This window comes from Phascolarctos cinereus, unplaced genomic scaffold (genome assembly GCF_003287225.1).
Source record: "Phascolarctos cinereus isolate Bilbo 61053 unplaced genomic scaffold, phaCin_HiC Scaffold_4;HRSCAF=312, whole genome shotgun sequence".
NCBI classification, from domain to species: Eukaryota; Metazoa; Chordata; class Mammalia; order Diprotodontia; family Phascolarctidae; genus Phascolarctos; species Phascolarctos cinereus.
The window spans coordinates 153,119,504-153,146,446 of NW_027555847.1; the positions used below are offsets into that span (position 1 = coordinate 153,119,504).

General features: G+C 37.8%; 1 protein-coding gene across 1 annotated transcript in view; it reads right to left on the minus strand.

Annotated features, from left to right (window-relative positions):
• The window catches only part of RASEF (RAS and EF-hand domain containing), a 107,299-nt gene that overhangs the window by 16,784 nt on the left and 63,572 nt on the right, over window positions 1-26,943 (minus strand). Inside the window, exons 8-15 of the mRNA XM_020966961.2 lie at window positions 26,488-26,572; window positions 24,341-24,432; window positions 20,435-20,669; window positions 19,971-20,108; window positions 19,694-19,841; window positions 16,631-16,712; window positions 12,534-12,648; window positions 2,096-2,215 (exon numbers count right to left, since the gene is read on the minus strand). Coding sequence (XP_020822620.1) covers window positions 2,096-2,215; window positions 12,534-12,648; window positions 16,631-16,712; window positions 19,694-19,841; window positions 19,971-20,108; window positions 20,435-20,669; window positions 24,341-24,432; window positions 26,488-26,572 — 1,015 coding nt within the window. The remainder of the gene's footprint in view (window positions 1-2,095; window positions 2,216-12,533; window positions 12,649-16,630; window positions 16,713-19,693; window positions 19,842-19,970; window positions 20,109-20,434; window positions 20,670-24,340; window positions 24,433-26,487; window positions 26,573-26,943) is intronic.

A 26,943-nucleotide genomic window follows, 5' to 3' on the forward strand; every position in this document is an offset into this window, starting at 1 on the left:
GGCTCAGGATCATGAAGATCCATTTACTCAAATAATTACTGTGTGACCTTGGGTAAGTCATTTAATTTCTCTCAGTCTCCATCTTATCATCTGTAAAATGGGGATAAGAATAGCTGGTTCATGGGGTTGCTATAAGAATCAAATCAAATGAGATAACATGCATGAAAGTACTTTACAGAGTGCTGGCTGTAATTATTGATGTGGTTGATATTATTGATATATTGTTGTTGAATTCCTAGGCATTCTTTAAAGCCCAAGTCAGTTGTTTTCTCTTTGCATGAAGCCTCTTATTTCAGCTTCCCATTTGGCAATACCCTTATCCCAATTAGACTTCTCATATACAGCATTTGGTTACTTTTCAGCAGATTGCAAGCTCCTTAAATGCAGAGACCCTTTTTTTGTTGTTGTTCTGATTTCGTATCTCCAGCACCTAGCAAAGGGTCTTGAACATAACTGGTGCTTAAAACAGGGTATCCCAAAGTTTGGTGCCATTTCAATCTATTAACAACTAAAACTGCACTAAGACTTTTGGGACACACTCAACATTTCTAATTCACCAGCAAACTACATACTTGCCATGTAAATTTGGGCAGAAGACAATGACCTGTGTTTGTGTTCTCTTTTTTTTTTGTTCTCTTTTGTGTTTCTCCTTTTTTTTTTGTTTTCTCTTTTCCCCCAAATGCTGATATTTCTCTAAACCTCACAGTTTATGAAGTACTTTTCTCACCACAACCCCTCTGAGACAGTTATCAGAAGGATCATTTTATAGGTGAGGCAGCTGAATGAAGCTCATAAAAAGTGAGTTGTCTTGCCCAAAGTCACATGACTAGTAAGTCGCAGAATCACAACTCCAAAGAAGGACTCCATGTTGGACTTTTCCACTAGGGGTGCTCTGCCCCAGCAACAAAGTCTCATACTAGGTAGGTAAGTAACCACTGGGAAATTGCTGCTGGCAAGTAATTGACTGTCATAGGCTTGCTTCCTTCTCCATATTTGCATCCCCAATGCATGGCACACAGTAGGTTCTTAATAAATGCTTGTAGATTACTATTCAGTGATACTCAGGAGGGTTAAAGAAAGAAAGGGCTAGGGTTCCACATTTTTGCTCCCTTGAATTATTTTCTTTGATAGGCTTCAGTCAAGATGCTACACTCTCTTCCCCTATACAATCTGTCTTTCTTTACCTTCTGCTTTTGTTCTTCGAGGGCAGCTAGGAGGTACAGTACCAATCCTGAAGATTCATCTTCCTGAGTTCAAATCTGCCCTCAGATATTTAATAGCTGTGTGACCCTGGGCAAGTCACTTAACTCTGTTTGCCTCAGTTTCCTCATCTGTAAAATGAGCTGGAGGAGGAAATGGCAAACCACTCTAGTGTCTTTGCCAAGAAAACCCAAATGGGATCACAAAGAGTCAGACTCAACTAAATGAGAAAACAACAAATGTTGCTGAATACTGTTTGTTTCTGTGTTATCATGTAATCTGAATTACTAAAATCATTTCTGCCATAACGAACGTCTAGGGTGCTGCGTGTCTATTCCGCTTATTGGTCAGGAGCTAACTCAGGGTTCTCCAGCTCCTCATTTGTAAAAATGAATTAAGTAACATCCTAAGGTCACCTCCCGCTTATGGCCCTATGATTTAGTAGCCTAAAAGATACCAAAGTCAATAAACAAGCATTTAACTAAGCAAGTACCATGCGCCAGGCACTGTGCGTAAAAAAAAAAAAATCAAACAATCCCTACTCACAATGATTTTACATTCTAATGAGTCAGTTGAGAGAACTGATTCAAAACTGTTTTATGTAGAAGAGACCAGAGTTCTGCCCTGAGTGAGCAAAACAGAAAGAAGGTTACCAAGAAAGATTGGAAATCTGACTCAGAGCACAGCAGTGTGGATCCATAACAGCTTGAAATGACATCCACGTACGTATGTACATACTGAATTCAACATTTTGTTGACACTCTGGGCACTCTCAGTTGTATTCAGTGTGCTTAGGCCATCGTGTGCTTAACCATGACCGAAATGGGTAAGATAATCTATGCTTTTGCATCTAGATTGAAGATCTCTTGTAATCTGTATTCATTGTTGATCTTACCATGGCCAGTTTTTCTCCAAAATGTTTTGGTACACATTGCTGTCCCTGGGCCAAAGCTGCTTCACAAAGATCTGCCTTATTTCCCACCATCATAATTGGAATTGTTTCATGCGCTGCATCCTACAAAAGGAAAGAAAGGGAAAAAGAGAGAGAAGGAAAGGGAGAGAGAGGAGTCAGGGAGATCTTTTATATACATACTTCTACTCTTTATGTATTACTAATAATAAAGGGGATAGGCATTGGCATAATTGCATGTTTACAGCTAAAAATCTAACTTCTTATTTTAAACGCAAAGGAAACAGCAAGCAAAGACTAATTCAAGAAACATCCCTGCATTTAAATATTAAATTGGGCTGTGAGTCACACAGTAACTACCTGGAACCTCCACTTGAAACAATGGTAATTAGATGGCAATTCCCATTAACGCCAATACATAATATACAATCAATCAATCTCATAATTACCTTGTGACATCAATGGAACTGGAATTTCATACTTAATTATCATCCAGTTCGTGGGACAAAAAAAAAAAAGAAACAAAGGAACACAACAGAAAACAGAGGCCTAATGGTCATAATCTGTTCTTACATAGAAACCACCATTCAGGGTAACGGGTTGAGTTAATGTACAAAAAGCTTTTTGAAAACCTTAGAGCACTTTATATAACAATCTCTACTATCATATAATCTTCAAATCACAAGATATGTGAATTAGGTACACTTACCAAAAGTTCCACTTGGATTACAAGCTAAGGTTACATACAAGATGTCCCAAAAATCCTAGTATAGTTTTAAGCTTTAATAGGTTATAACTGAATGCTTTTGAATGCTTTCTACCATATAAGTATGCACATATACACATAATATACTCATATTCTCTCTCTCTCCTCTCTCTCTCTCTCTCTCTCTCACACACACACACACACACACACACACACACACACACACACACACACACAAACTTGGATATTTTCCTATGGGTCCTATGTCATATTCTTTCCTAAACTACCCAATGGCAGAAACTATTTGGGATCCTATATATCTAGGGAACCACAGAGTCAGAAGCGGGCAGGGAGAAGAGAGTAGTAGTACTAAATCGCTCAAACATGCCTACCCTCTACATTCGAAGTCTCTTGATATTTGCCTATAAATTCATTTGAATAAGAATATATCAAAAGCCTTCAATGTTTTTTCCCATTGCCAGTAGAGCAGCTAAACCAAGTGCTTCAAAAACTTGCTACTACATAATCCATTTTTGCACCAGTACATCCTCACTCTGTGGGATCCCACAAACCTGGATTAGTTTTATGTAGTCAACTCTTATCACGTTAAGAACAATCTAAGAGTCCTGGACTCAGATTTGTAAGAAAGGAAGGAGCCACAATGAGATCATCCCAGTTGGACAGAAGGCTGCATTGAGCTAGAGTTCACATTTGGTCTTAAGAGTAGGCTGAAGTTCGGGGTAGGGGAATTTGAAAAGCCATACAGTTCAGTACAAGTTTAAATACAGTGGCTGAAGGCCACCAAGCATTTGATGCCACTTCTAAATGCTTCAGCAAAAGGAGCCCTAAGGGAGAAATAGAAAGTAGGTGCCAGACAAATCCACCATCACACTTGATCACTATCTCTCTATGGACTCTGCTAGAAACAGACCCAAACCCTGAACCCAAGAGCCCTGGGAATAGCCGAATCTCCCAACCAGCAGAACTGCTCCCAGCTCAAGCCCTCACAGCCATCACTGGGATAAGTGATCGTTTTGGAGAAAGGGCCCAGCTTCCTTATCAACTGCAGCAATTGTTGACCAAATGCTAGCAATAAGCTGATAAGCACAGGAACCCTGAAAGTGGCAGCACCCTACCGCCATCAGACCACCAGCCCTGCTTCCAGCCCAGTCCTCACAGGCTGGATGAATGAACTGCTGCCGAGAAGGAGCCAGCTATTCTCATCAACTACCAACCAACGGAGTCAAGCTGGCCTGGCAAAGCCCGGAGAGAGAGGAAGGAGGCAGTAGGTGCCAAGCACATCAAACCACTTCCTCCCTGACCATCATCTCCCTTCAGACCCTGAGACAGACAGCCCAGGGACTCTGAATCCAAGATCCTGGGGAATGGCAGTGCTGCCAGTGTCTGCAGATATCATTCTGGGAAGAAGTCCTTAAGGAGATACAAGCCAATAACTGCCCCTACAAGGTATTAGTCACAGTTACTGAAGAGCCAGAAAAGAAAGCTCTTGCCACCAAAGCCCTTGGCACTATCAAATGGTTCAGTATCAGAAACTGATTAACCTTAACAGTGAAATGATATTATCCACTGAAATGATGCCAGAGAAGAGCCATCATTACCATCTGCTTTGCTGCTGTATCCCAAGGACCATGGGACCTTTCACTCTGACTTGCACATGCAATCTTCCCCATTAGAATGTGAGCAGCTTGAGAACAGGGACATTCTTACTTTTCTATTTATTTCCCTGGAACTTAGCACAGTGCTTTGCACATTGTAAGCACTTAATAAAGGCATCATGCATTCATTCATACATTCATAGTTCTCTGTTACTGATAAGGCCCACTATCAAATATAGCCCCAACCAACTTTTATGTATTTTATTTTCCACTAATCCCCTGAATAAAACTTTTTGCCTTAGCCATAATGGTTTACTCACTTCTTTGAACTGGTTATGTTTTCCCTTTTCTACAGCTTTGCCTAGCATACCTTCCATCTGTAATGTTCTTTCACCCAGCTTTCTTAATCTCATGTGCCCTTTAAGGCTCAGACCAAACGTTACCTTCCCTGTCAAGACTTCTGTCACCAACCTAGTCCCCTAGGAATCTTTTTTCTTCTATAGTACCTGAAAGGCAGATTAGTGTACTGGAAAGAACACTAAATTTGCTTTTGTTTTGTTTGTTTTGTTTTTTTTTTTGCTTTTTTGGTGAGGCAATCAGGGTTAAGTGATTTGCCCAGGGTCACACAGCTAATAAGTGTCATGTGTCTGAGACTGGATTAGAACTCACATCCTCCTGACTCCAAGGCCAGAACTTTATCCACTGTGCCACCTCGCTGCCCCTAAGAACACAAAATTTGGAATGACTCAAGTCACCCCAAAAATGAGTAGAAAGACACAGGTCACTCAAGTCATCCCAAAAATGAGTAGAAAGACACAGGTCTCAATCATAGGACTATCATTTAATGCTTAAAATCTCTGAACCTTTGTTCTCTTATCTGTACAGTAAGGATGAAAAGGATGCCTATACTTTATACCTAAAAGGATTTCTTTCAAATATCAACTAAGAATATATAGAAATCCCTGTATAAATATTAGCTACTAAAGCTATTTGCTATACTACTCCTTGAGCATTTATTGCACTTTCTTATCTTATTGGTTTTTACACATAAAAGACTTGTCTTTCCAAATGAAAGATTATACCAGGGGTGAGGAGCTTGCAGTCTAGAGGCCATACGTGGCCTCATAGGTCCTTGGGCGCAGTCTTTTGACCGAGCCCAAGTTTTACAGAACAGATCCTTTTATTAAGGGGATTTGTTCTGTGAAATTTGGATTCAGCAACGGGCCATGCTTAAGGACCATTCCAGAGGGCCACGTGTGGTCTCAAGGCCACAGGTTCCCCACCTCTGGTCATTATACACACCTTTTACATCTTTGGATCCCAGACTCCCTATTCCGCTTAGTACTCCATAAATATTTAATTTACTGATAAGTCATCAGACAAATGAATGGTTCCAAAAGCAGATTGGATCTGAAATTTGATTTAAGGTTTTGCAATGCAAAAGCTACTTCCTATCAACACCCCATGAGGTTCTTATTAATTTATGTAGACTAATCAACAGTAACACATCTATGACATTACATTCCTTACCCCTTTCCAGTAAATCAAGATGCCAAATTCTATATATCTTCACCTAAGTCATTCAGGTTATATAAAGGAAGACAGAATGCTTTCAAGTTGAGAAATCATAAGAGAGAGAGGCATGGCTCAGCAGGTCAGTCATTTTTCTGATGGATAAATCAGATGTCAGACTGTATCCAATTTCATCCCCCGATACAAATTCAGGCAGTGATCTTTGATCAAAAGTTATCCCCTTTCAGATTCTAGTTATAGCCTGGGGAAACAGTAGTGCTGCCAACTTGGTAATCTACTTAAAATGTATACATATTTAACAATGATGGCAGCTAAGATTCAGGAAAAATCTTTAGCCATTTAATGTCTGAACTGTTTTAAATACTCCAGTTAACCTCAACAAATTTGCATGTGTTTAATCACAGTTCAAACAACTATTTGGTAGGAAATGTCTTTCTGGGTTTTGTTAGCCTTGTGTGGCCCCTCTACTTCACTGTTTACTACACGTTCAAAACTTGATGGGAACATATTATCAGTACTCCATCCACTATTCTACCCTAATTTCTCCAGGCCTTCCCATGCCATATGACTTCTATCTATGTCTTTCCATGAACTTCCAACCTAGAATCTTCCTAATATGTGCCTAAACCTATCTCTGGTTCTCTCATTACTTCATGAATAACCTCATTGAACTCAGGCTATCTCTGTGTTGTTCCTCATTCTAACTACATGACCAGTCTACCTCCTTTTCTGAATATAAATGTGCCTGATGACATCTGTTACATCACTCCTTGCATGTGAATTGTTCCTGGTAATATGCTGAAGCCTGTTCACTAGGATAATAAATGTACCTTCCATTGTTCTTTTGGTCACTTGCAAATTTCATTCTTCTGAGAACCTATTTTTCCATGAATCATGGAAAAGATATGATGGGAGATATTGGAGATCATGAAAGATTGACATTAAAAAGATGACTTTTTGCCGAGGTGGACAATGTGAGGTCCTTTAGTAACATCAGTTTCCCAAATGATTCAGCCAGGTATCTTCCTCTTATTCAACTTAGACCATAGTTCACTGGTCCTCTGCAGTAGCTATTCATGATATAACTGATGAACTTTTTGCTACAGACCGAAAATTGAGGACCAAAAATTTCAATAATTTCTAGTCTACCTTCTAGTCTTTGTATCTTTTCATGGACTGCATCCTCATGCCTAGAATATACTCCCCTTCTCACCTCCATCTTTGAGGTTCCCTGGTTTCCTTCAAAACTCCATTCAAGAATTTGAATTCAAAATTCAAGGACTTCTCCTGACCCACCTTCGCTCTCAGCTGCCACTAGTTCCACTGGGTAATTTGTATTTGCTTTGCATATATTCTGTATTTGCTTAGACACATACTTGTCATTTCCCCCAATAATATGTGAGCTACTTGATGACAGGGAATATATCATTTTTTTCTTTTTACCTCCAGAGCTTATTTCAATCCCCTGTACATAGTACCTGTGTAATGAAGAGCTTATTAGTACTCTGGAATCATGGATGGTCATTGCATTGATCATAATACTTACAACTTTCAAATTGGTTTGTCTTTACAGTGCTTTAATTGTATAAACTGTTCTGTTTATTTTATTTTTCATCAGTTTATAAAAAGTCTTCAGAATTGTTAATTTTTATCACTTCATATGTGTCTTTCAATGTCTCTTTGAAATCATCCATTTCCTTGTTTCTCACAGCCTATTCATAAAGCACACTTTATTCAGCCTTTCCTCAACTGCTGGGAAACTCCTTAGTTTCTGGGGTTTTTGCTATCAAAAAGAGGTGCTATACACATCTTTATGCATAAAAGACTTTCTCCTCTTTCTTTGATCTGTTTTGGGTGTGTGCTTAGCAATGGTATAGCTGTGTCAAAAAGGCACACACTGTTTGCTTCCTAACTTTTAGTGACATTGTGTGTAATTAAATCGCTTTCCAGAATTGTTTTACCCATTCAAAAGTCCACCGACAGTGTCTCAGTGTGCCTTTTTTCCCATAGCCCCTCCAACATTTGTTATTTCCCTTTTTATATCATCTTTGCCAATCTGATGGATATGAGGTGGAATCTCAGAATTGCTTTAATTTGCATTTCTCTCAAAGTGGTTTGAAGCAATTTTTTTTCCATAAGGCTATAGATAGCCTAGGTTTCTTCCTTTGAGAAATGCTATTCATATCCTTAGACCATTTATCAAAGGGTGAATGTGTCTTATTCTTATAAATATAAATAAATTATGGAATATAAACATAAATAAATTATCTTGGAAAAGAGACTTTTATCATAGAAATTTGCTGCAAAGATATTTCCCAGTTGTTTCCTTTTTAATCTTAGCTTTATTGAATTAGTTTTTTTAAAAAACTAATTTTTATATAATCAAAATTATATATTTTATTTTCAGTGATTCTTTCTATCTCTTATTTTGTCATGAACTTTTCTTTTATCCACAGAATTGATAGCAGTATGCAATTTACTACTAACAGAGAGATGATGGATTTAGGGTCTAGAATCAGACAGGTTATTTGTGAATGCAGCCAATGGGATTCATTTTGCTCGACTGCGCAAATTTGTTACAAGGACTTTATTTTTTTTTCTTTTTTTCAGTAGGGTAGAAAGTCAAGGAAGTAGATTTCTAATAAAAAAACATTTAAAAAGGGGGGGTTCTACAGGTAAGAAATATAGCACATAACTGTCAGGTGAGTTCACTGAATTGTCTAATTGTTTTTACTTTGTTACAAGACTGCTTGAGATGGGGAAAATCTAGAAATGTTTGTAAAGAAATACAAAAAACATCAATAATTTCTTTTAAAATAGCTTACTAATTAATAGCTAGCATTAAGAATTACCTTAGAATTACGCTACTGCTCATAGATAAGATCCAATAGTTTAAGATTATACTCCAGGCAACTTGGAGAATCAACTATGAGAGGCTATGCAAGTCACAACTTTATTCTTTTCCTCATATGCAGAATGGATCAACCCTTTCCCACTGAGCTTCAAGGAATGTTGTGAGAAAATATAAAAATAAAAGGAAAACACTTTGAGAGTAAGAGCACGACATCAATTCAAAGAACAGAACTATATTTTCATTAAGTTTCTTTCCTGTTTCATTATAGCAAAAACAGACGGTTTAATATTTTTCAACTCATATTGCTATTCACAATTAATTAGTCATCACAGCACCCCTTGGGGGCAGGTTGATATTCCAATTGCGTTTTAACTAGGAGACAATAAGGTTTAATGACAAAGAGCAGGTTAGTGTTTGACTTGTAATCCATGACAGCTACTAGCTATTTTGAAAAAAACTAGGTGGTACAGTGGCTAGCCTGCTGAATAGAGAGTCAGAAAGACTTAAGTTCAAATTCAGCCTCATATACTTGCTGTGTGATCTTGAATAAGGTTATGATCCCTTATGCTCCCTGCTTCAGTTTCCTCATCTGTAAAATGGGGATAATGATAGCACTTACCTTCCAGGGTTGTTGTGAAAATGCAGTGAGATAACATTTGTAAAGCACTTTGAAACCTTAAAGCACTACATAAATACCAGCTATTATTAATGTTAATAATAGTATGTTAATAGCATCATATTATTTCCATATTATATCATAACCATTATAATATAACAATATATTATAATCATAAGATGATATTATAATATAATTCTAGTACATAATTATATATCATATATTGGCTGTGTTCATAACATCCATGTTTCTTTCTGGACCCTTAGTCTATCACCTCTCTGTTAACAGTGAATAGCATACTGCTATCAGATCCATGGATAGAAGAAAAAATTCATGACCAAACAAGAGATAGAGAGGATCACAGAAGATAAAAATGGGTATATAATAGAATCATTATAATATTATGTGTTTATGTCATTATATAATTATATATTACATGCTATATAGATAATTATATAATAACTACATAGTATATATTATATAACTAATTATATAAAATTAATTTATTTTAATTGTGGCTTCCCACCCCCATGCCTGGAATATTCCTGCCTCCTAACTTTGCTTTCTGTTTCCTTGGCTTTCTTCAATATTGCCGTAGAGTTGTGTTCGACGCTTTGTGCTTTCATTTGGGGTTTTCTTGGCAAAGATACTGGAGTTTGCCATTTTCTTCTCCAGCTTCTTCTACAGATGGGGAAAATGAGGCATAGAGAGTTAAGTGACTTGCCCAGAGTCACATGCTAATAAGTGTCTGAGGCCAGATTTGAACTCAGGAAGATGAGCCTTCCTGACTCTAGACCCAGCGATCTCTCCACCACATAGCTACCCTCAAGACTCTCAGTCCAAGTCCTGCCCTCTGGAGTAGACTTTTTCCCAGTCTCCAAAATGACTAATTCCTTTCCCTCTAGGATTACCATACATATACTCTGCATAAATCTTCTATCCACCTTGTTATTTACATGTTGTCCTCAAGGGCAGGGATTGTTTTTGCCCTTCTTGTATCCCTAGCATTTAGCACAGTGCCTGGCACATATTTAATACTTTATAAATGTTTATTTACTAACTGCCATTTGTGTAACATCTACCCACATACTCAATTTCTTCAACATTTATTAAAAAAACTATAGAAGAGTTATCATCCAAACATTAATGACTGTCATTTTGTTTAGATATATCATACTGAACTACAAATGGGACTCAAGGTGTGTATCTTTTGATATAATTTTAATGGTGTATCCAAACTGGTCAGAAAAGTCACCTCCTTCAAATGTTTTGGTTTTGGGGGGTTTTTTAGAATAAAAAAGATACAAGGAAACAAAAAAAAAAAGCCATGTCAAGTTCACAAGTTGAAATAGGGCCTCCAGTTCATTCAAAAAGATGAAACTACTGAAGACAATTGTTATCCACAAGGACGAATACAGCTGGAAAGACCAGTGTGTGACTCAATAGTCTTTCCATACTGCTGAGAAATAAAGGCAATCTTTTGGTTTGTGGCTGCTCCAAGGGCTTTTTCAGACATGCATCCATTAGTCTGAAGGGTAACTAGTACTTCTAACCCTCTTCTGACATGGAGGTAGAAGAAATAACATTGAATTCCAACTCTAACCTCACTCCCTTGAGGTATCATAAAGAGTATGTATCTTCAAAGCACAGAATTGTTCCTAGAAGCTCCCAACATCCTAGGTTTGATGAGAATCTGCCCAGCATTCTGGGAAGAAGAGACCAACCCCATTAAATGCCACTTGAAACTCTTGACTATCAGACTTATCCTCTATATGCTAAGACGATTCTCATCCATTACATGCTATTTCAGTGGAATAGACTTAAAATGAAATTTCTCAAGGTTTCGTCTTTGATGTTGGCCTTTTGTAACTGGGTTTCCACAACAATATGTATATATATATATGCGATATATATGTATCTGTCCACTTCTCTTTACTCACATGGTCCCCCCGGTCCCCCACCCAGTTTAGGACCTCTTCATTGCTTGGTTGCTTGCACTCCAAACGTTCATATGAACTACTTATGCCTGACTTGTGGTAGAGTATTCTGAGCTCATATTAGTCTGATTAGCCACAGTTGGACACATTGTACCTTGACTCCACCATTTTGGTCCTCTTTGAGAATGAAGGACAACAACCAGGACCTCATCACATTCCAGCTAAATGCCTACTTGGATGCCCCTGCCCCAAGTCTCTCCTTTTTCCAATCTAACCTCCACTCAGATGCCAAAGTGATTTTCCTTAAGCTTGAGTCTCACTCTATATTTCCCAGCTGAGTAAACTCCAGGGGCTCTCTGTTACCTTGAGAATAAAATAAAAACTATGTTTATTATTTAAAGTCCCTCACAATTGAACTCAAATCTACCTTTTTAAACTTAGTGGGTATGTGTGCATATATTCACATATATATACATATAGTCATATTTTCACATATATACACATATACATATATTCACATAGATACATACATTCACATATATATGTATACTCCCATGTGTACATATAGCCACATATATATATACATATATATACACACACATATACACATATATATACACACATATATATATACATATTTTTATATATACATATATATATATGAGAAAAATAAAATTTCCCCCAGGCACTTTATAGTCAAGCCATATTGGCATCCTTGATGCTCCTCACCTGTGACACTTCATCTCCTGTCTATGCCTTTTAACAGGACTGACCACATACCCAGAAAGTACTCCCTCCTCCCTACTTCTGCCTCAACAAAGGAATCTCAGCTTCCTTCAAAGCTCAGCTTAAGCACTAGTTCATAAATGATTCCTTTCCAAATCCCTTTTGGTGGCTAGTGCTTTCCCTCCCAAAATTAACTTTTGTTTATTTTGTGCATGCTTACACAAGCTATCCCAACTTAAGCTATTAAAGCCTAAAACTGCACAGAGACTTTTGGGATAACCTGAATGTACATGTTGTCTCTCTGACTAGAATACAGAAATATGGGTTCCTTGAAGGCAAGTTGGCTTTTTTTTTTTAACTCCATATTCACCATGCCTAGCATGGGACCTGGTATCTGAACAGGTATTTGGAAAACATTTGTCCACTGACTCTTACCTGAATCGTATCTACCCATTCTCGTACATTTAGGAAGCTTTTCTCACAGGTCACATCATATAACAGTAGCACACCATCTGCTTTTCTAAAGTAGGATTTAGCTATACTTCGGAATCTTAAGAGAAAAAAAAGAAATGTACATAAACAATGGTTATGATAAGTTAATCTGATGCTCTCACTTCTCATTGACCATTCAGTCTACTTCTTCTATGTTAAAGAAAGACCTTCCTTGTAGAAACAACTTTTTCTTTTAAAAAAAACTGAAATACACAATAAGAAAAAGAAACATATAAACTTAAATACTAAAACTTAAATACAAAATAAGAAAATTTTAAAAACCATTGCCATGTGCACAGCAGGATGTAAGAGATGATTCAAAATACACAGCAATAAATTTCCATTTTAAGATAGCCTATATAATGCATACTACACGTTGTATTCTGAGCTGTCCATCTTTGCTTCCTTGTAAGTTTTCTTTTGTTCTCTGATGTATGCTTTTTACTTCATTCCTCCCCTGCCTTCCTCCCTGCCCCTTGCCAGAAGGCTACAATTAAGCACAGATATATTTGTGTGTGTGTGTGTGTGTGTGTATGTATATGTGTCATATATATATATATATACATATGCACACATGTACACACATACATGTGTATATACTCATATACACATACATATACTTAGATATCTATAATCATACTCATATTTAGATATATTCACTCATATGCATCTACATAAGACAGTACTATACTTGTTTGTCCTCTATTCCTCTGCTGATGGATAATGTCTTCCTTTATAAATACAAGTCTTTCCCTATTTTTCTAAGTCCATCAACTCATTTCCTATGCCACAGCAATATTCCAACCTTATACTGTCTAGTTATTTTAAATAGCTTAAAACAACATTGATTAACATAGCAGACTTATAGTGTAGTTTCTCTATTTTTCTCTTCTGATTAAATCTATTTTAGCTTTAACTTTGTCTGAGATCATGATTACTTCCCCTGCTTTTTTCCCTAATAAATTCTACTTCTGGTTTTATGTTTGTGTGTATCTCCTATTTCCTATCCCTCCTGACTCCTCTACTTTACTTCTACTCACTAACTTGCCCTATTATTACTTAACCTACCCCCCAAAGATCCCTCCCTTATCGTCTCCCCCATATCCTAAAATCCCTCCCTTATCCTGTCCCCCTTCCCTGTCCACTTAGCCTTTTATTTCTTTCTGAATTTAGAAGACTTTTATACTCTTCTAGATATATATGTATCATTCCTTCTTTAACCCATTCCCAATGAGAGTAAGGTTCCAGAACTATCAGCCCTCCTCCCCCATCTAATTCCTCTGTGTCAGTTCTTCTCTCACACCTCATTTATATAGATAATTACTCTTTTTACCTTTTCCTAAAAGGTTTTCTTTTTAGTATCACATCATATTCAACTCTACCTCAATCTTCTTTTAAACTATCCAATTACTAATAACAATCTTAGACATACAATCTACATTTCCTCATATAAAAAGTAAATAGTCTGTCCTTATTGAATTCCTTGTAATTAGTCTTTAATGTTTATCTTATATTTCTCTTGGAGTTTGTACGTCAAATTTTCTACTGATTTCAGGTCTTTTTGCAACACAATCTTAAAAATCTGGCAATCCATTGAATATCCATTCTTTTTCATTCAGGATTATGCTTAACTTTGCTGGATAGAATATTTTTGGCCACAATTACAGTTCTTTTGCTCTTTAATATATGGTGTTCCAAAATCTGTGGTCTTTTAGGTCTTCTGTGATTCTAATTGTGGTTCTGACATATTCGAATTGTTTTTTTTTTCTTGTTGCTTATAATACTTTATCCTTAAGCTGAGAATTTAGGAATTTAGCTATGATATTCCTGTAGGTTTTCTTAACAGAATCTCTTTCAGGTGGTGATAGGTGTATTTTTTTTCTATTTCTCCTTTTCCCTCTTGTTCTAACACTTTAGGACAATTTCTTTAATTATTTCTTGTATTATTGTATCAAGATTCTTTTTTTTTTTGATCGTAGTTTTCAAGTAGTCCAATAATTCTTTTGTTTTCACTTCTTGATATGTTCTCCAGATCAGTTGTTTTTCCTATGAGATTTTACTTTCTCTTCTATTTTTTCATTCTTTATATTTTATTTTATTATTTCTTGATCTCTTGTAAATTCACCGGCTTCCTCTTGCTCCATTCTAATTTTCGAGGAGTCATTTTCTTTAAGATTCTAGATCTTCTTTTCTAGTTGGTTGACTTTCTTTTCATAATCTTTTTCTTGAATTGTTCTTATTTTTTTTAATTTTCCTCAATCTCTCTCATTTGATTTTTAAGTCTTTTAAGTTCTTCCATGAATTATTTTTGGGCAGGTGACCATTTCATGCTACTCTTTGGGGTAGGAATCTTTTCTTTTTTTTTGCTTCAATATCCTCCTCTGAAAATGAAGCCTGGTCTTCTCTATTCCCATAGTAACTTTCTGTGGTTGGATTCTTTCTCCTTTGCCAGCTCATTTTTTTTTTTGTTTATAGCAGTTTGTTATTGTAACCACCTCTAGTCCTGGGGTATAGGGGATCGAGTCTCTGGCCTCAGATGCTCCTTCAGTTCTCCCCTCTGGCCTGGAACCAAAACCAAGAACTCTGCCCTCCTGTAAGTGCCCACAGGGAGCAGTGTCCCTGCCCCACTGCTTTTGCATTCACTGGGCATGTGCTGGTTCCTTCTCACTAAAGGCAAGTCTGGGCAGCACAGCTTGGCCTGGCATTCCTTATCAGCAAAGGTTCCCTCAATCTTCCCCTGCTCAGATGTTGGACTCCCAATACTCTCTGGCAAGTGAAAGTTCCTATGACTGAGGCTGAGGCTACCTCCCAACCCAGCTAGCCCCAGGCCTCCCTGCTTGCTGTTTCAGTAGAACTAGCCTGGAGATGTTTACACTTCACAGGGACCCAACCTCTGTCCTGTGATTTTTCTTCCTGTCGTTCCAGGAGGACCACTGTTCTGCCCCAATTCTTGTTTATTTTTACCACTCTATGTTCAACCTGAGGTATTGCTTTGTCTTGTTTGCAGGGGAAATCTGGAGAGCTCAGAATTTTCTGGCCTCCTCTGCCATCTTCCCAGCATCCTCATCCATAGAAACAATTTTTCAAAAGCATGCGGCCTGCAAAATAGCCTCTAGTGCTGGTGCTTCTCAATATCCAAAGAAGGACAGGATAAAGGTAGGGCCATTCTAGTGGAAGTCATAGGCAGAGCTACTTCTGGTCAGAGTTTTTGGCACCCTGTACTCCCATGCACTGAACCTGATGCCACAGTAGTAAGGCAAGTGGGTCTGAGACGGAGGAAGTTGGAGGGTGTTGAGTATTAAAAGGAAGAAGAGGGTTAGCAGGGGGTGGTAGGGAGAGATAGCTCCTAAGTGGCATGTCTTAGCTCTGCTTCCATATGCGATATTGTCAGGATTTCATGCAGATTTGACATAGCTGACATCTGAAAGAAGACCTCAGTTATACATCTTTTAGCTTGAATTCTAAAAAGCTCAGTCTGCTTCAGATGAGCTGATGAATTCTATTCCCAGAGAGGCCAGACAGGATAAGAAGCTCCTGCCTAATGCTTTTTAGTCAATGGCAATGAACATGCATTACAATTCCTACAGAAATAGGTCTGTGCTGTTGAGTCTCTGCCCTTGTAAAGAGAAGAGCTGAAAGGTTCACTTTCTTCAATGAAGTGAAGTAAGAATCCTCACTGTGTCATGGAAAATACATCATTTTTAATCTTTCACAGCTAAGCAGCTGCCCACATTAGCATTTCATAAGGAAAAGTCACCTTGCTTGAATCTTTCTTTAGGAAAAAAAAACACTCTGGAGCTTTCTTAACCAAACAAACTGAGGAGCTGCTAAAAGTCTCTTCATCTACCAAATATAAAAATGAAGAGAAAGAAGAGTAGGGAAGAGGAAGAAAGGATTGGAATATGGAGAAAATAGTAACCAGACTTTGAATGAAACTGGAGAATGTTAAAAAAAAAAAAAGAGTAAACAATCCAGTAAATATTTGTCATCTTTCATCACAAATTCTCCATATAACTATGAAATCTGTGAATGGCACTTGCCTCTCTTGACCAGCTGTATCCCAGAGCTGTAAGACTGTAGGTTCTCCATCCACAATAAGAGTCTTCATTTGAAAATCAACTCCTTTAAAAGAAGCATAAGGGCTGAGAATAATATTTTGCTTTTAAAGATTACTTCAAGAAGTGACAGGCATCTATATCACCCCAACATCGTGTGAAAGTAAAATAAGAAGTCATTCATAAAGATGACTCCATTGACCTAATCAGTATTTTGAGGTGTATTTCTTTCCAATAGTGATGATGGATAATCAATGAGCCGTACACATTCTTGCCTCACTTCCCATTCTGATCTAAGACTGGCTGGGGCACAGGTATACTCCAAGGTTTTTGTGCCAACATAATTAGTTAATTTGGAGCTAGACTCTTCAGGCTTGATTCCACTATTAAAACACACTCCAATGACCTGAATTAAATATTAAAATACCATTATGAATTACATTGGAATGAAATTTTAGCCTTGTGCAATGGAAGAAACAATTTACCTTATTCTATCAAATAAAATATAAATAGATTGATAGATAAAGTCAGAAAGAAGAACAAATTTAGGAAAAAGATAAGCTCAGTTTTGGACAGAGTTTGAGGAGATAGTAGAACTATTTTACAGGCAGTCAATGATGGAAGTATGAAACTAGAGGTGAAGGGCTAGAAACACAGGTTTGGGAGTCATCTGAACAGAAATAATAGTTGAAGTCATCGGAATGTATGAGATGGCTAGGAGTGTCAAAAGAGACAGAGACAAAAGAAAGAATCTTAAAAACTGCCAACCTTAAGCAGTCAGGAAAATGACAAAGCCAGTGAACCAGGCAGAGGTAGAGACATAAAAGGAAAATGAGAAGAGGATGATGGGTCAGATGTCAAGGGAGAAGAAAATTATTTAGTAGATGGGACAGGGTAAAAGTATGAAATGCTACAGAGAGGTTATGATGAAGGCCTTTGGATGTGGTTGTTAGGACACCACTGAATTGGTGACACTGGAAAGGGCAATTTTAAAATTTAATACCGATGTCATAGAAGCCCAGTTATAAAAGGTTAGGGGAAGACTGAGTGGTCAGGAGAATCATAAAACAGAAAACTTTTTGAAGAAGTTTAACAAAGGAGGGTAGGAAAGAGATACTGAACAATAGTGAGATGAGTTAGGATTAAGAAACTCAAGCATATTTGCAGGCATATGGCTACAGAAGCCTAAGAGGTATCATAGATTTATAACTGGAAAAGACCTATGAAACCAAAAATCTCACACACACACACACACACACACACACACACACACACACACACACACACCTCATTTTATAGAAGAAGAAATTAAGGCCAAGGGGAAGTTTGGAATTAATGGGGTCAATCCCAAGAAGCAGGGGGTGACTGGTTTGCCAAAAAAGATTGAACAAGCCCAGGTGAGAATCAGAGCATGTCAAAGCTCCCATGCCATTTAGAAATTGACTAGGCATATGAGTCATCCCAAGGTGTTGGCCCAGGATCACACAGAAGGGAAGTGTCTAAAGCAGAATTCAAGCTCAAATCTTTCTGACTACAAGTCCACTGTTCTATTCAGTATTGGAGCAAGGACCTAGAGAGGGGAGGGTGGAATAGGATTCAAGTTTCAAGTAGAGGAATTAACTAAGGGAACAATTCTTATATGACCAGACCAAAGAAAGACAGTGGGCTATGATGCTGAGAAATTTTGAGAAACATGGAAGGATTTTGAGGGAAGGTATCAACCTCCATGAAGAAGAAGGCCACTAAGTCGTCTACCTGAATATGCAAAAATATGGGGGTTTGGCTGAGGCCATAGGAATGCGAGAAAGGCTTGGAACAGTCAGTGGTAAATTGGACAGTGAGTTTATAAGAGTAGAGTATGATGACTACCAAATAGTAGGGAAGGCATTACTAGTGGCACCAAAACTGGTCACAGATCCAATCTATAGCAACACAGAAATCCAGAAATAAAAAAAGATGGTCAAGGTTACCCAGAAAGAATCTCAGGAAATGTGGCAAGTAGGACAGGAAGAAAGGAGCACAGGAACAAAAGAAATATTCACTATGTAGTCAGTGTTTGGTATATGGAGGTAAGTGAAAACAGACTGGTAGAAGCAAACAGGAGAAGGGGGGTGAATCAAGAGAACAGAGGTCATCATTAGGGAAAATAATAGGCTAAAGGTGAGAGTCCAAAGAACAGAAAGTTGTGGCCAGGGAGTAGAATTTCAACATTCAAGATTATGAAGATGACATATTTCTGAGAGGCAGCGAGAACCAATACATGATAGTGATAGCGCATAGCTGAAGTACAATACACAATTTTTGGATAAGAGGAGACTGAAGAATTTAGTGTTTGGGTTGTTGGAAGAGCTTCAGTATGAATTCTAACTCTTAAGTCTGATACCAAGGAGTGGAGTAGACAAGAAGACCTTGGGCCTGGGACTGAATTCACTGAGAAAGATGGGAGAATAACCAAGAAGTCTTTAGAGACAGGAACACAGAGGAAGAAGGGCTTATAGAAATAAGATACCATGGACTTTATGGGCTTTAATAGAGGATAGATGGCTACAGCTGCGATGGAAGAGGAAGATGGTCTGGAAGTGATAGTGAAGAGTAGAAAGTATGCCAATCCCTCTTCTCATCTGGCCATATGACTCTGGGAGAGATCTCTTGAGCTTTGGAGTTGTAAGCTTCAATGAACTAAGTCGATGGGATGTCCACACTAAGTATGGAATTAATAAGGACAATCCCAAGGAGCAGGGGGTGACTGGGTTGCCAAAGAAGATTGAACAAGCCCAGGTGTATTTAGAGGAGGTCAAAGCTCCCATTCCACTTAGAAATGCACTGGGCATATGAGTCATCCCTGTTCTTTCAGCCTGCGTGAAGTAGAAACCCAGTCTTAAAGAATAAAAAGATAAGCATTCTGCAAAGTATAAAAATTTTTGGAGAACAGGAAGGGGTTCCAAGGATTTTCTGATGTATTTTGCGCATCTGTAATCCCCATAAGAAGTTAAGCAAGAAGTGTAGGAAAGCATGCTTTTTCATCAGCAGTTCAAATAGGAAATATACCTAAAGTGGCACCGGTGTTTCCTCGAAATTCATTCTTACAAAGCCTCATGAGAAAACTGGACTTCCCCACAGCAGCATCTCCAGCAAGAACAATTTTATACGTCTTGTTTGAGCTAGGATATTTACGGCTGTCATCAGTCAAGTTTGCCTAAAAGAAAATTCAGGATGAGAAAATGTTAATTACTTTTTGTCCCTTATCTTCCTAGCTTGTATCAGGAAATAGAAAATTACCAGAGGGCATGAAAAAAAAAAGGCATCCCACAAAAAAGGTACTTACCTGTGGTGAGAGGGCTGATATAGGCTTTCTTGCAGAAGTACCCAAGTTCCCTTCAGCAATGGATTCTGAGGGTTTCCAGTCTAATATTGTACTGATGCTGTCAGAACCATAGGCTTCTTCATCTCGTATCTCTGGAACCTGCCACAAAATATACTATTTTTAGAAATGAAAAAGATGTATTTAAAGAAAAAGATACACCATACAAACTGCATGGATGTCATTAAGCATGATGCGCCAATCTAGTATGGAAGTCAAGGATGCTCAATTGTGCCAATCCAGTAAGGAAGTCCTTCTTAAGCCAGGGGAGAGAAACTATACTGTTTTATTGATCCTGTTTAACATTTATAACTTCATTAAAAACCCCTTTGGTTCCTGTGAACTCTTGAGGCTAGTTAATTTCAAACAGGGGGTTAATTTTTCTTTTCATCAAAGGTCTTAGAAGATCAATGATTTCTAGGGCTTACATCTGTATCAGACGCATCACCCCCAAAGCTCTCCTGCGTGCACTGTGACCTTTGAAAACTCCTTTGATGCTTGTCTTCCACCTCAAAATCATATTCATTAGAATCTCTCAAAGTCGACAGGCCACTGTCAAAGCAGCTCTCAGGCAGGCTATCGACCTCACAGCTTATCCTTTGCATCGGATCACAAAGGGCTAATGAATCACAATCCTCATCCATGTAGGAAGAACGTGATGACCTGATGATAAATAGGAAAGAGGATAAGGGGTTTAATGAAGAGTTCAGAAGGCTCAAAACAGGTTAAGCAGTACCAAGAAAGTAATTTCAATAGTGGAGACTACAAGATCTCTGTTTTCCTTTTGCAAAGTAAGTAAAAAAGTAAAAAATAATATCACCCACCTCCCCGAACTGTGGTTAGCATCACATGAGATAATATTAGATTGTGGAACACTTAGCACAGTCCCTGGCATAAAGCGCTATTTAAATTTTAGCTGTTTGTTTTCATCATTATTATTGTTGTTGTTGTTTTGTTGTTAAATGAGCTCAAAAGCCTTTCTCATATGTGTTGTTCCATATGGCCATAGAGATTCCTTCCCAAATATCAGATGTCACTTATTTTGGCAAAATCTATATTTGCAATTCTGATCTAAGGACCTACAACTCCAATGCAATGCCCCACTGCCCCCTCAATGTTAACAAGTCTAAAAATAAGTTCATTACACACCTTTCCCTCTATATATGCTTTCTGCTCCTACCATTTCTGCCTCTGGTATTTTATCCAGATTCCCATGTTTGTAAGGTTAATGTTATCAATGATTCTCCCTTATTTCTCAGTTCTCATATCTATTCAAGTCCAAATTCTAATCAATTCCATATCTTCACTATCTCTGGAATCCATCTTCTAATCTCTATTCTTATCACTACCACCCTAGTACAGGCCCTCACATTAATACTTCTAAGATTCTTGTTATATCTTCCATGCAGATAATTCTTCTTCTACTTTCTCCCCCTCCCCCCATCTATCCTCCCTATTAGCACCAGAATAATTACTTACATATAGATTTGGTCATGCTCCTTCTTTGACAGTAGGGAGATGCTGAAAATATTTGAGCAATCTACCTGACATTCATGTAAGTCAACAGCTGACACCAGCCTGCCATTTCAACCTTACCTCAAATTATTCCTTTCAACACACTCCAATTATGCCCACCACCACACACAGCAGCCAAACTGAACAACTCTGGACCTCCTACCAAACCAAGCTCTGCACCTTATCACCACCTTGACTGTACTCATACTGTTCCATAGACCTAGAATGCCCTCCTTTACTTTGCTGAATATCTACTCTTCCTTTAAAGACTAAATTAAATGCTACATCTTCCAGGAAGACGTTCCTGATCTTTCCATACTCTTCTCTTACCATTAGTAACAACTCACTCCCTCAGACCTCTCTCACAGATCTTTTTCTTTTGTAATTGTATGCATTATAGTGATTTGCCTAATATCTCCCATTATATTCTAACCTCCCTAGAAGTGGGGGCCATGTCCTAGCTGAACTTCATTCATTCCAGGCACCTAGTACAATGTTCTCTAAATAGTAGGTACTTAACAAATTTTCAGTATATTGTACTGTTAATTGTACCAGTGTGTTGTTTCTCTCTCCCTCTCTCTCTCTCTTTCTTTCTCTCTTTCTCTCTCTCTCTCTCTCTCTCTCACACACACACACACACACACAAGTATGGTATTCAGCTCTAAAACTTTTTAGAAGAGAAAAAGATGTTTCCCAGCTGAAGGGTATACACAAAAGGGTGATTAACTCAAAGCCTCTTATATGATACTAAGGGACATACAAGGCTAAGACAGGACCATGCTGTCATATAGCTCACTCTAGAAGTGGGATATAAGTACACTGTTCTCTGTATTTGACAGGTTTCCACATGAAAAGGGATTAAAATTTGGGTCAGAAATGGAGATCATCTTTTTTTCTCTTCAAATTCTAGTAGGAACCCAAAGGAACATTTCATCCTCAAAATACCAGAGGCAAAATGTCAACTTTCAATTTTTTCAAACTATTTTGCTCTATTACTTGAAACAAAAGCAGCTCGAGATCTTCTGGAAGGCTGAGTGACTGAAATGAAAGACAGGCTTAATATCTTTAGGAACACTACTGCCAGAAACCATCTCTCTTGGCTTAAACCACATGATCCCTAAAATTTTGAAAACTGGAGACAATGAAAAATAGTTTCAACATTATATACTAAGTATGCCAAGAGCAGAGGGCTATCATACTCTGTTGGTCATCTAACTCATCTATAGAAACATTCAATCTATTCTGGAGGAACACTTAATCTATTCTTTCTGTGGCTGGGTTATGATACCACTGGTTTCCATAAACCATTTCTTGCAACATTCTAAGTAATCATCACATTAAACAATAATGATGTCTCAAAAACACACACAAAAAAATTAGTATTCTCTTCATTTATCACTTTCAAAAACATTAGATTCTTTGGAAGGCTCAAACTCTCAAACCACAAATAAAAAAGTTGAATTTATTTTCCTTTTATGCCAATAATACTTAAGTTGGATAAGTCATTACTTAGACCAATGGGAGGGAGGGAGGGAGGGAGGGAGGGAAGGAGGGAAGGAAGGAGGGGAAGGAGGGAAGAAGGGAAGGAGGGAAGGAAGGAGGGGAAGGAAGGAAGGAAGGAAGGAAGGAAGGAAGGAAGGAAGGAAGGAAGGAAGGAAGGAAGGAAGGAAGGAAGGAAGGAAGGAAGGAAGGAAGGAAGGAAGGAAGGAAGGAAGGAAGGAAATTAGTTTGGAGTCTGCAGAATCCTGTTGTGTTTCCAGCACTTAAGAGCTATGTGACAATGGGCAAGTCTTGCTAAACCATAGTTTTCTTTTCTGCAAAGTGGTGGTTGTTGCCATCGTTTTTTGTCCTTCATGCTCAAAGAGGACCAAAATGATATCACTATGTCAGGGTCAAGGTACAGAATGTCTGACTGTGGCTGATCACACCAATACAAGCTCAGAAGGCTCTACCACAGGTCAGGTACAAATAATCCATATGAACACTTGGAGGGGAAATGTCTCTAAATTTGCACATATCACATTTCTTTTGAGCTACTGCAGTTCTGCTTTGCTCCTATTTCAGAAGGTTGTTGAGAGAATTAGATAACGGATATGAAGTACTTTAAACATAAAGGCTAACTGGTATTATTAGCAAGAGATGGTGTGCTGTAATAAGGAGGTATCAAACTCACAGTCCTAGTCAAAACCAGATTAAAATGTAATTGGAAAAGGTTTAACAAAATAAACAGAAATAGGATACAACACAGGCAATGTGTTTTTCTAAGTCAATATGTGCTTCGCAGGGATCCATTTCTAGTTGAGTTAGGACTACTACTATAGTGGGCTGAAAGCCAGTCTTAGAATTAGGGAGAACTGGGTTCAGGTCCTGTCCCTGACACATGCTAGCTGTGTGACCAAGGGAAACTCTCTAAAACTTAAGTTAGATCTGCATCAGGGAACTGTTTCCACATGGAAAGTTCCCAAAACTAAGGAAATTACAGGTCCAGATGCTCAACCCCAAATTTAACACGGTCAACAAATCAATAAATATTAAGGTAATATCAATACACCAGTCCTAAATGTTTCAAAGAATAAAAGAAATCCAGAACTCTTTTAGTTGCTGTGCTAAAACAAATTTTTAAATGACCAGTTTAATGAAACAAGCCAGATAAAATCTGAAGTTCAATTCAAAATCCTATTATCCTATTTTCAAGGGATATAATGAAGAAAGAAAAGACTAATAAAAATATTGTCATTCTATTTCTTAAAAGAAATATTTTACTTCTTTGTCAAATTAGATCCAGAATTCAAATGTAAAGACAGCAGATGTTAACCTACCTGTCATACCGCAAATTCTGAGGTGAATGGCCACCATTAAATTTGGAACTGCTTCTAGAGAGTGTGCTCCCTGGCGATATATTATTTATACGCTGTATTTAAAAAAAGACACTAATTAACCAGACAAGCTTTTTCAAAATACGAAAGAAAACTTTATGTGCTGACACACTATTCTCCTGTTTATTTCTTATTGTTGAGTTGTTTCAGTCATATCTGACTCTTTCTGACCCCATTTCAGGTTATCTAGACAAAGATACTGGAGTCATTTGTCATCTCCTTCTCCAGCTCATAGTACAGCTGAGGACACTGAGGCAAACAGGGTCAAGTGACTTGTCCAGGGTCAACATGGCTAGTAAGTGTGTGAGGCCACATTTGAACTCAGATCTTCCCGACACCGGACCAGGTGCTCTATTCACTGTACCACCTAGCTTCCCTCTCCTGTGTTTTGGTTCTGTCTTTGGGCAAATCACCTAATTTCTCAGGACTTCATTCAGGCAGGATAATAATAGCACTGCCTCCCACACAGGGTTATTGTGAGGGTCAAATGAGTTAATGTGAAAATTTTTTATGAAAATACATCACCATGTACATATAAGTTGGTAGTAATATTTTGTGTGTAATACTGTTTCTTAAAGAGGCATTAGAAATACAGCTATCATAAATACCCTGGATGGGTGGGGGAGTACAATGATTCAAAAGGTTCAAATAGGAGGATCTGCTTGGCATTATCTTTTTTGGTATAAATGAATTTTAAATTCCATAATTCTAAGTCTAGTCACGTTCTGGTTTGAAATTTGACAAGACTGTTTATCCCAACTTTCTAACTCCCTCCTCTCAGAGCTCAGTGGGTTTTAGAGAGACCTTTTTTCCAAACCCAAAGACATGTTATGCAGCAGAGATAAGCTATTCTGGAGAAGAGATAGACCCAGAATGCTTTTCTATTGAAATTAGTGCAGTTAGCTACACCAGTCAACTTACTGAAAAATCAATGCTTGATTTGGCCTGGCCGAGTAGCAGCAAAAGTTTTTCAATCATAGAGTGCTAAAGCCCAAGGAAGACTTAGAGATCATTAAGTTTAACTCTATCATTTTAACAAAAGGAAACCTAAGGAAGGCCTAGAGATGGCTAAATGACTTGTCCCCAGTTATATATAGCTGGTTGGTTTTATATATGTATGTGTATGTGTGTGTGTGTGTGTGTATATGTGTGTGTGTATGTATATATGTATATATATATAAAATACACACATATATACATATGCATATATACACACATATACATTTACATATATACATACACACAGATGTATACATACAGATGTAGACAGATACATATAGCTACTTATACAGATATAGATATAGATAGTCATATATATGAGATCAGAAAATAATCTGGGAATGTTTCTCGAATCTCAAATGTTTACTTAACACAATTCCTCAGGATTGTTCAAAAACAGAATTTCTCCCTGTAATAAATATTAATTTATAGAGAATAATAATTAAAATCCGAAATATCAAATACACCATATGTAAGAGGACAGGTGGCACAGTAGATAGAGTGCCAGGCTTGGAGTCAGGAAGACCCAAGTTCAAATCCAGCCTCAGTTACTTGCTAGCTGTGTGACCCTTGAAAAATTACTTAACTCTGCCTGCCTCAGTCTCTTTATCTGTAAAAGAGCTAGAGAAGGAAACAGCAAATCATTCCAGCATCTTTGCCTAGAAAATCCCAAATGGGGTCATGAAGAGTCAGACATTACTAAAAACAACTGAACAACAACAAAAGAAGATAACATGGTATTTGCAGTGGGGGGGGAAAGCCCTTTTTAAGGTCTAGCATCTTTTTTTTTCTTTTGGCAAAATTATATCATTGTTATACATTAATAATCAGAGGCTTCTACTAAAAAGATAGGCCGTCAGAATACTGTACACTATGCCCGACTCCTCAACGATAATTTGGGGCAGTGGATAGAACACCAGCCCTCAGGTCAGGAGGACCTGAGTTCAAATCCAGCCTCAGACCAAACACTTGGCACTTACTAGCTTTGTGACCCTGGGCAAGTCACTTAACCCCAATTGCCTAAAAAAAAAAAAAAGAATACTGTACACTATAGACAATTGCAAAGTATATTATAAAAATATAACACATACCAAGGATCTGTTGTATTTACTATATGTGTTTTCCAGTGCACTTCTTAATCCATCATTACTGTCATGTAATTTTCTGTTGGCTGTTCTACAGTTAGAAAAAAAAAAGAGCAGAATTTAAAAAGCCTAAAAGCAAAAACTTGCTTTTTAAAATGATGAGTTTCAAAATATGGGATGGTATTCCACAAAGCCCTCTTCTTTCCTCCCTACTGAATCACCGAATATCAGTGAAGGACAGCATCTGAAAACCATGTGGCCTAATCCCATTATCTTAAAGAGAAAAATTAGAAGTGAGAAGCTACATGACTTAGCTAAAGTCACAAAGCTTATGAGAGGAAGAGGGAGAATTTCAACTCATGCCCTCCAACTTTAAATTCAATACCCTTTCAAGCAGGCCGCTACTTTAGGGAGGTTCAAAATATTTTGGGAATGGCCAGAATTACCTATGTTTATTGCTGA